The sequence below is a fragment of the Papilio polytes genome, unplaced genomic scaffold (genome assembly GCF_000836215.1).
Source record: "Papilio polytes unplaced genomic scaffold, Ppol_1.0 DF822400.1, whole genome shotgun sequence".
Lineage (NCBI taxonomy): Eukaryota > Metazoa > Arthropoda > Insecta > Lepidoptera > Papilionidae > Papilio > Papilio polytes.
In genome coordinates, this window is record NW_013526804.1 from 995,656 (window position 1) to 1,006,244 (window position 10,589).

The following is a 10,589-nucleotide window of genomic DNA, read 5'->3' on the forward strand; positions in this document are numbered from 1 at the left end:
CCCCGCCCGCTCGCGTCGCACGTCAGTATAACCGGTTTCTTGGAATCATAATGCGCTAGGGTGTCCACGCTACCTAAAACTTTTTTAATTCCTAAAAATGCATTCTCGCAATCCGCGGACCAATGCCATTCTTTATCTTTCTTAAGCAACTCATATAGTGGGTAAAGTTTTCCACTCATGTTTTTTATAAATTTTCCGTAAAAATTTAATATACCTAAAAATGACCGTAATTCCGTTACATTAGCCGGCCTTGAAATTTTTACAATAGCTTCGATTTTAGCTGGATCTGTTTTAATACCTTCTTTACTAATTATGTAACCTAGGTATCGTACTTCCTTAACCAGGAATACACACTTGCTGGCTTTTAATTTAAGCCCAGAAGCGTGTAGCCTACTAAAAACTTCCTTTAAGGCTTCCAAATGTTCCTTAATCGTCCTACCGCCGATAATCACATCATCTAAGAATATCTCCACATTCGGTATACCCCGTAAGAGATTGCACATAATGCGTTGAAAAATACCGGGACTTGAAGCCAAACCGTACACAAGCCTATTATATCTATAGAGCCCCCTATGCGTATTGACAACAGTGTACCTTTTCGAATCGTCTAATTCTATCTGATTATAAGCCTGCGAAAGGTCGATTTTAGAAAAGAAACACGCCCCACTTAAATTTACCATTAAATCCTCGATACGTGGTAGAGGATATCGATCAATGTGTAAAACGGGATTTAACGTTGCCTTGTAGTCAGCACAAACCCTCAAAGAGCCGTCCGCCTTGTTGACCGGCACAAGCGGTGATGCCCAGTCGGAGCAGTCGACGGGCTCGATGACGCCGTCGCGCAGCATGCGGTCCAGCTCGGCGTCGACGCGCTCCCGCAGCGCGTACGGCAGTGGCCGCGCTCGGTGGAACACCGGCGTCGCCCCCTCCCGCACGCGCAGCGTCGCCTTGCCTCCCGTATAACGGCCGAGGCCGCCACTGAATAACTCCTTATACCTAGATAACAAATAATCTATCTGAGAGCTACATTCCGACTTATTTTCTCTTAAACTGTGGCAATTGCTAAACATTGGGACAGTTATTTGCAAATCGCTAAGCCATTGCCGCCCGAGCAACGATGTGTTACCACCCGAAATAACAAATAATTCCAGCCGCTTTTTGTGGTCACCGTAGCGTACTACTGGTTTAATAAAACCCAACGGCTTAACCTTACTACCATCATAAAAGCTAAAAACTAAATGACACTTTTCTATAATATGATGCTTAAAGTACCTTTTATAAGTTTCATAACTAATACACGATACGGCCGAGCCTGTATCTACCTCCATATTGATTGCTATCGAATCGATTACAATAGGAACACTAACCGGCTTGTACTGGTTAAAGCGGAGGTGGTGAACTGCAGCTACCTTCCTGCCATCCCCCGCTCCGTCGAAGCTGAGTTCGACGTGGTCAGCGCCGTGACGCTCACCGCGCCCCTGGTCGCTGCGCTTGGGACACGCGCGCCGCAGATGCCCTGTCTGCTTACACATGCTGCACGCATAATTACGTAACCGACATACCGCCTCTCGAGGTCTCGTCGCTACGCCGTCTATACTCGATACCAGGTACCGTCGCCCGCTGTCTCCGGCCGCTCCGCCGCGCCAGCTTGCGGCACCAGTTGCTCCACCGCAACCTCCACCGTGCTCCCACACCGCATCGGTCGATGGCCTACGCCAGCTTCCCGCGCCGACTGCTTCGCTGCGCCATCTTGCCACGCCAGCAGCCCCGCTGCTCCGGCTGCCCCAAGTCCATGCTCCGGCTGCTCCGCCGCGCCACCTTGTTGCGCCGGCGGCACCGCTGCGCCCACACCTCGCAACGGCTGCCCCGCCGCGCCACATCGCCGCACTGGCCGCTCCGCCGTGCGCTGTTGCCGCTCCGCAACAATGGCCGACCGCGCCGCTTCGCGCGTTAACCGAAAGCGTACTTGCCATAAACATTGTTTACAACAACGTTTACACTGCGTCGAAACACTCGAGTCCGTATTATGCACTCCGCACAATACAAAACCGCACTGATTTTTATCCTCGTCGCCAATGTGGTGTCCGAAATAAAAGTCGTGCGTATAGGCCAAGGTGTTTAATCCGACTGACACAAATTATGCACATATAAATCAGGTATAATATTGACAGTTTATTTACAGGTACCGACACTACAACCCCAACAATAATACATAATAGAGTCATCCTTTTTTTTAATATAAGGGGGCAAACGAGCAAGCGACCACCTGAATCCGCCAAAATGGCAAATCGTCCTTTTTATTCTGTATAGAAGAAACAAAGATGACCATACGTTTTTGGCTATGATTAGTATTAAAGCCTACTGGTTATCACCCGCAACTTCTTTAGCATGATATTATAAAAAGGTATATAACCTATGTGGTCTTCCAGACTATGCTCTACATCTATGCCAAATTTTATCGAGTTCCGTTCAAAAGTTTAGGCTACAAACTCTAAAACATACATCCATCTTTCGCATTTATAATATTAAATAGTAATATTAGCCAACGTTAGTAGGCTAACGATATACGATATACGATATGAAGAGTAACATCAATTAATTTATTTGGACGATTTTATTTTTTTAAGAACGATCACGGAGGCCCACTGGTAACATGGATCGGTGGGAAAGAGTACCTTATCGGGGTCGCGTCCGTATTCCGGGTAAATAACGCATCGCAATGCGAAGGACCGTATCTATTCACAAGTACACAATGCAATGGCGCCTTTTTAAATTGTGTTCTTAACGACAATAGTACAAGGTAAGCAACTTCAACACTTGATAAGCCAGCCAGATATCTATTGGTATATTTGCAACAAGTGTAGTTTCAAACAGTTACGAGATGTACAGTATTTGTAACTGCGAAAAATGCCGAGTACAGTCGGATAATCTGGCGGTATTATACCTTGAAAGCTAGAGTTGCTTGAAATAACGCTTAAAATAACACGGCATCATACCAATAGGGAGTAGCTTTTATATGTGTGTAGGAAAAAAAATCTGTCAGTGGTACAACACTTATTTTTATTATTCCGTAGTTTGCGCAACTCTTTGACTCCATCCAAGAAATAAGGAAACATTTCTGTAATTAAAACACTGTAGATTTCCGTGACTGTACTTTTTCATTATTGATATTAATTATTTTAGACGTGGTGACTCCATTTGTGACCTGCCAGCAAGAAAACGCGGTTTTGAAATGATACACAAGCACATATCGTGGGATAATCATCCATACGGGTAAGAATTAGAGGGTTATCAAAATAAAAGAGGCAACATAATTTGAATTTAGAACGTTTCACTAATTTTTTTTTTAGAATGGCAGAGAATGAAAAAATTAAATACCGGCCACTTTTGCCTTTACACAGTTTATACGAAGTCAATAAATAATAAGATTTTTAACGAAGTCTACATCTTTCTGTGTCTCTAATTTATTTTATTTAAATATTCTATGATCTGAATGTGAGAATGAATACAATGTTGTGTTGTTTAAAAATAATAGTTTAAACTAATACATAAAAGTCGTTTTTAGTGTTTCTATTTCTTCGATTTCTGATCCTGTTCCTAAAAAATTACACTTTACGTGTATTTCTTCTTCGAATGACATCTCTTCGAATGACAGGAGTTTGGTAACCGATATGACAATTTGCGTGCACAACTGATTAATTTTACTAATGTTATAAATGCGAAAGTTTAGATTGATAGATGGATATTTGTTAGTTTGTAGCTAACTGAACTGGCTGAACGGATCTCAATGAAATTTGGCACAGACGTAAAGGATAGTCTGTAAGAATACATACTTACTTTTGTTTTTTTTTATACCACGCGGACGGAGTCACGGGTGAAAGCTAGTTAAATAAATAATTTTCATTTACTGTTCCAACTCGCAGAAAATAAAGATTTCTAAACGGAACAGCCAATATTTGATGCGAGAGGCATTTCAAGAATAAATGTTCATCAGACGTATAAGTTACGTGGTGCCGAAGAACCGACTTTAGTCCCTTTACCTTCCACCCTAATTCTTATAAGAAAAGGATGGGAAGGGAACGTAAATTTGACGGTGCAAGAGACGCATAGAAAGGGGAAATATCCTTTTTATCTGCGTCCCCTCCTCCGTCGATTAAGGGTAGGCAACTCATCCGCTGTTGTGGATGTCTATGGGCAGCGATCGCTTCATCAGTTTGCCGGATTTAAGTGGCGGGTTGCTCGTTTGCCATCTTAAGATTAAAAAAAAATCTTTTCTTAATAAAGCCTTATCTTTGTTTTATTTATTTAAATACATGGTAATGCAGATAATTTTTAAAAGCTTAAATTAGTCAAAATAAATCCATACCATTTTAAACTCAATTTAACTGCTGGCCGTGACAAATTGTATTTTGACCGTCGTCAAAATCTCAGAAGTGGAAGTCACTAACAAACTTTTTTGACAAGGGACGATCTAACACATAATTGGAACATAGCTTTGACGGAACGATGTTTTATGCATGCAACATAAATTTTACATCTACTCGTATATCTATCTATTCTAATTACAAAGAGGTAAGATTTGTATTTTTGTATGTATTGAAATAACTCAAAAACTACTGGGCCTATTTTAAAAATTCTCTTACAATTGAAAAGCTACGTTATCAGTGAGAAACACAGGCTACATCTTATATTATTTTTTTAATTCCACGCAGGCGCAGTCACGAGCAACAGCTAGTCTTACTAACATGATAAATACGAATGTTTTGTATTTTTGTATCCATTAAAATAACGCAAAAACTATTCGGGCGATTTTAAAAATTCTGAGTAACATAGGCTATATTTTTAAATTTCACGAGCACGATGTTGCGAGCAACAGCTAGTTACATATAAAGTTACCCAGGAAACACAGCTCTATCGGTCGAGTATTAAAATGAGTTTAATATTTTTATAATTAATGTAATATCTACGAGGCTCTAAAAATTAACGATTGGATTACATATTAACATTTGTATTAAAACATGGTGGACGTCGGAGCCCGTCCCTTAATTTAATTACTATACTAATACCATATAATCAAAAAAACCCTGTAGACTTATTTATCAAAATTGTATTAAAACAACTCATCTTCCATAATTTTTCGATCTTGGTCTGTTCTTATGTAAACTCCTTAAAGGTATGAGAGGTCTGTAATTTATTTTTTCATTTTCAGCCGGCCTGTAAATAAAATAAAATAAAATGAAGGATTCTAAATGTCTCAATGGAACACTACGGTTATGAAGTGTGTTCCAATTTAAATACTTGACGCAAACTTACCCATCCGGATGATCAGCCCATGATATATGCTTGTGTATCATTTCAAAGCCTCGTTCCTTTGCTGGCCGGTTACATATCGAATTAGCGCGTCTAAAGAGAAAAAAATGTACTTGTACAGCTTTGTACAGTTACAATGTGCCTTGCAAAAACTCAAACTCCGCCTCTTGTTACAAATAACTAATTAGGTAGCAGTGTTTTGTGCAAACGACTGAATAATAATAATAATCAGTTAGCCTTATACCAGTGACCGAATTTTATTCGTACATGCACATTTAAAAACTACGTCTCTTTTGTTATTTCACATTTCAGTTTCAATGCGTACAAAGGGTTTAAACAATTGCAGATTTAAAGTGGAACACCGTCAAATTCCCTAACTGTACATGTGTAAATTATTAATTAAAATGAAACGGCATAAGTTACCTTGATTTCGCCGGGTTAAGAATACAATTTAAAAAGGCACCATTGCACTGTGTACTTGTGAATAGATACGGTCCTTCGCATTTCGATTCATTATTGACTCTGAATACGGATGCGACACCTATGAGGTACTCTCTACCACCGATCCATGTGACTAGCGGCCCTCCATGATCGTTCTGAAAAAAAAAATTAATAACTTGTCTGGTTTGCTTAAGAGAATGAAAGACATGACGATCCGCCTTAATATAAGTGACAAAGTACCGATTTTTCATATTGTATTATATTAACAAAAAAATACCTGACAGATGCCATTTCTCCTGCTCGGTACAAACTCTGCCTCATAGTCCATATTCGTTTTGTCATTTAAACTTCTCCGACATTCGCCCTGAATGTAACATAACAAAGATTTGGTGTTTCTACTATTTGTAATTTTTGACTATACATAAACGGAATAGGGAAGGCCACCATTATAGTCAATAAATTCTGCCACTATTCGAAGGTTTGTAGTAAACACCAAGCCCTCATATGCTCATCTTGATGACAGAAAAAATAGAAAGGTCTGATTTAAAAAAAATCAATGAGCAGTTTTATAACTTTTATCTCATTTCAATAACTTTTTACTATTCTTTCGTCGATCATAGTGTGGAATATAAGTACTTTGTTACGTGCTTTAGACTATTTACTGACAAATAGCATTAGTGAAAATTAGACGAAAACTGTCTGAAGGGAATTAGGTTATAAGTCTCTCTATGTTATATTTAAATCTCTTTCTGACTCGTTACTAGCAGTAAACGATGTAATATTGTTGTCTTCGTTCTTAATAAATTGTGAATCATATTAAAGTTTATTATGTAAATGAAAATTCAAGCGATATACCTTCGAACCATTACTTATCGGACATCCTTGAGCATCAGGTTTCAATGTGGTCATAAGATTACCTTGGTTGTCCAGATTTCCTGCTCCACTTGTACAAATCATGTACTTTTCTATAATATCTTGTAATTCTGGTATATCACTGTAACCTTCTTTGCATTTCTTTTTATTTATAATAGAAACCGATGCGTAATGAGGTTCTTTTTGTAACAAACGTTGAGTATCGCCAGGCTTAAAACAAATTTATTGCAATTTATCCAAATCTTTTTAAAAATGCTCTAAGATTTTACTAGGATACGGGTTAAGACAACAATACCATGACAGTATTCGACCGACTGAAACCGTATAATATGTATGTATCAGATGTTCGTAATGACGATGACGATTTATCAACTTACTTGCTTCCATACTTCGCTGTGTCCCCAACCTATGACTATAGCGTCAGTGCCTGGTTCTTGAAATCGAGGATCATAATTAATAGGGATAGGTGCAGGATCGTAGTCACAATAACCTTGGTCAAATTTGAATTCCCCATCGATTTTCGCTATGCCAATATCAATAGCTGACCACTTTCCGATCTTTGCGTAATCAAATTCATAAGCTGAAACGCAAGTAATGAATGAAATATAGTAAGATACCTTTAAACTTTTTTTAACTCCGATATCCTAATTTTATGGTGTCAGAATTGTATGATTTCAATATCGAATTTCTTTCATTCTAACCCTGGAACCTCACGGATATGTCTCCTTTTCGACAGAAATTTAAAACAGACAACAGTGATGTGGGAGTCATCAATAATAAGAATGAATATGCACTTAGCATACAGTCGAGGAATCTCGCATACAGTCGCTTGAACATTTCAAACGCATTGAGACGACGCGGAACAATAACCAAGACGACGTAGCTTTTAAATATGTCCATACGAAAAAAGTCGGTTAGTGTTACGTGGTTAATTATTATCCTTTTATTTGCGAAACTCATTGCTATCTTATTGGTTAATTGTTAGAAGAGGCTGTGTTTGGCTCGTTGTATGGAACAAGGCAATTCTGTAATTGAACACTGCGGATTTCCGCGCCTGTATCTTTCGACCAGTTTTGATCATGATGAAGGACTGAGTTACTAAGGACTAGTTAGTACTACTCGTTTTCTACCACTATAAAAAAAACGTTTTGATAATTGTAGAAAACGATTGAAACATTTTACAAACATTGACGTACCTCTCGGCACACATGTGTATACTACTTTTTTCTTATACCATTTTGTACATGTGTGCGTATCAAGATCTTTAAATTCAACAACAGCTTTAACCCCACCAATGGCATATATGAAGTCGACATCTTCTAAACACGCAGCGGCGGTTACGATGAAAAGTTTAGCCACGAGCGCCCCACCACAAACCCAGTCGGTATATTTATTAGTAGATTTTGAAGACCTTACTAAATATACCTGTAATCAATGAAAATAAGTAACATGATTTTATTATCGAATTCAGGATACATACGTTGTATTTTCCTCTTCATATTGAACCAATATTGGACAAGTGTTGTGCGATTGTCGATTGTTTCGCAGCTAACTCAACTGTTTAGTTGCACAACTAAAAATCGAGTAGTATACCTATAAGCTCATAGGAATCAAACGCGACTGAACAGTTGTGCGATAGTTTAGTTAATGTTACGCTCTAAGGGTAGGCTCAAAAAAGTAAGAAAGAAAATCGTTTAGTTGCATAACTAAAAATTAAATAGTGTGCGCATATGTTGTACGATATTTTAGGCAAAGATGTGCGCTCGCTTCAAATCTTCGTCGTATTAAAAAACCTAGGTAGATAGGTAGTGGATACTACTCACCGCATATAGCTTTGGTTTACCACCCAACGGTTTTCCGTTCTGTATTCTTCTTTGAGACTGTGTACCTAAAATCAACATGTTTTAAAAAAAATAAGTAAATGTAAATAGTTTTTACACAAATATTTGTACCTTTTTATTTATAGAACAACATTAAAGTATAGTATTTTAATTATTGTTATAAATTATATTATTTTTATAAATTATAAATTGAACATTTCTAATCGAATCTTTTTACTTAACTGTTTTTTAATCGAAATTATTTAAACTTATGTTTTTATTTAGACTTTAAAATTGCAAACTATGTAGATTTCAAGTAAAGTGAATACATATAAAATACTAGCTTTTGCCCGCGACTCCGTCTGCACAGAATTGAATAAACTTATGACGTAGCCAATGCGTTTTTCCTGACTATGCCATCACTACTTTGCCAAAATCACCGAGATCTGCGAATCTGATTTGGACATACATATATAATCAGTAACAAATATCCATCCATCCAAACTTTCACATTTATAATATTTTATTATAGGTAAATGTATTTGTTTTAATAAACTTACTTTTTATTACAATAATTATTAAAAACATATATATAATACGATGAAATCCCATAATAACAAACACTACAAAAAATTATTTACATACTACGCTGACATACTTAACTATGTTGGTTAAGTCACAAGTCATAAAACTTTTCTAATTTCTTGGATAATTTGCAATATCAATAAGCATAACAACATTTTCAATTTACCATTTTTTTCAATGTTTTCATTTGCGTCTGTCTAGAGCTTCTAATAGAAGCGAAAAAAAAAACAAAAAAAAACTTCATTGCTAGCGCAGGCCTGTAGCACGGTTGGTAATTCTGAGAACCTTTGACTTTTAATAGACAAGACTTGTCAAGCGAGCAATGATAAACAAATATTAAACTATAAGATCTAAAGCTTTCTTGTCTCTTCGTTTCTTATGTCTATTATTCTCATTGCTCCTTGCTCTCCGCAAAAAAATTAACGCAGAATTTATCTTAAGCTGATGCTTAATGAATCTTAAGCTGTTATTAAAATTAAAACAATATTTAGTTAATACCAGTTTGACACGAACATCGAACTGTGAAGTAGAGCAGATAATGCACTAAAGAAAGCACAAGACGAGGCGAAATAGTACTCATTTACATGAAGGTTACAAATAAGCGTGCGTTCAAATTATAGCAGTACTGAATTGTCCCCTCCTCTGCCTTCGTGTTCTACCCTCGTGTGAAACAGCCTTGAGGGAAATTTCGATAAACTGCTCTATATCTTGTTCAGAGCTGACAGCTGACAGGTTTCGGTTAAAGATTAATTCTCCGAATGGGTGTTATCTATTCCAGCTTAATCCTTGTTTCAATGAGAACTAAACGGCAATCGACTAACTAATCAAACATTGTATGGCAATTGAAGCATTATTGAAATAATACAACTAACTACTTTAAGCAGAATACTCTGTAATTAAAATCTAGTTTAATCTATCAGCAGACAGTATTAGATACATTAAATAACCCATTTAACGGCCGGTTTCCCAGCTACTTTTAACCACTCCTTAGTTATTAGTTTGATAATTTCATGAAAGGCGTTTCCGAGACCTTCACTCGTTTGAAACTAATGGAATGGAAAATAAATGGAAATTTCAGCAACCAAGCATGAAATAATTTTACAACCATTATTTTTATCTTAAAAGGTGACAATTGAACAAGCAGTCACTTGTATTCACCCATATAGCAAAGCGACCGCTGGCTATAGACTTCAGTATTCATAGAATTGTTATCTACTTTTGACGGAAGAGAGGACGGACAGAAAGAGGATATCCCAACTTTCAATGCGTCTCTTCCTCCCTCAAAACCACTCGGATTTTCCAAAAGAAAGCAGTGTGGTAAATACTTATGTTAAAACATCTAACCGTATTGATGTCCATATCAATCGTCGGCGATTCGAGTTAAAACACGTGTTTAGCTAAACATTGTCTTACTGTAATTTTAATGTTATATAACAACTAGTTTTTGCCCGCGACTCCATCCGCGTGGAATTAAATGAAACAAAAGTGAGTAGCCTATGTGTTCTTCCAGACTATCCTCTACATCAATACCAAATTTCATCGAAATCCGTTCAGCCGTTT

At 37.4% G+C, this 10,589-nt stretch overlaps 1 protein-coding gene across 1 annotated transcript; it reads right to left on the reverse strand.

The window, feature by feature from the left end:
* Positions 1-941: 941 nt before the first annotated feature.
* Positions 942-2,177, reverse strand: LOC106106130 (glycine-rich cell wall structural protein 1.8-like). The gene is made up of 2 exons (XM_013286668.1): positions 1,368-2,177; positions 942-996 (listed from the first exon to the last, which is right to left on the reverse strand). The coding sequence occupies exons 1-2, from the start codon at positions 1,977-1,979 to the stop codon at positions 991-993; spliced, it is 618 nt and encodes a 205-aa protein (XP_013142122.1). The 5' UTR covers positions 1,980-2,177; the 3' UTR covers positions 942-990.
* Between the last annotated feature and the right edge of the window lie 8,412 nt (positions 2,178-10,589).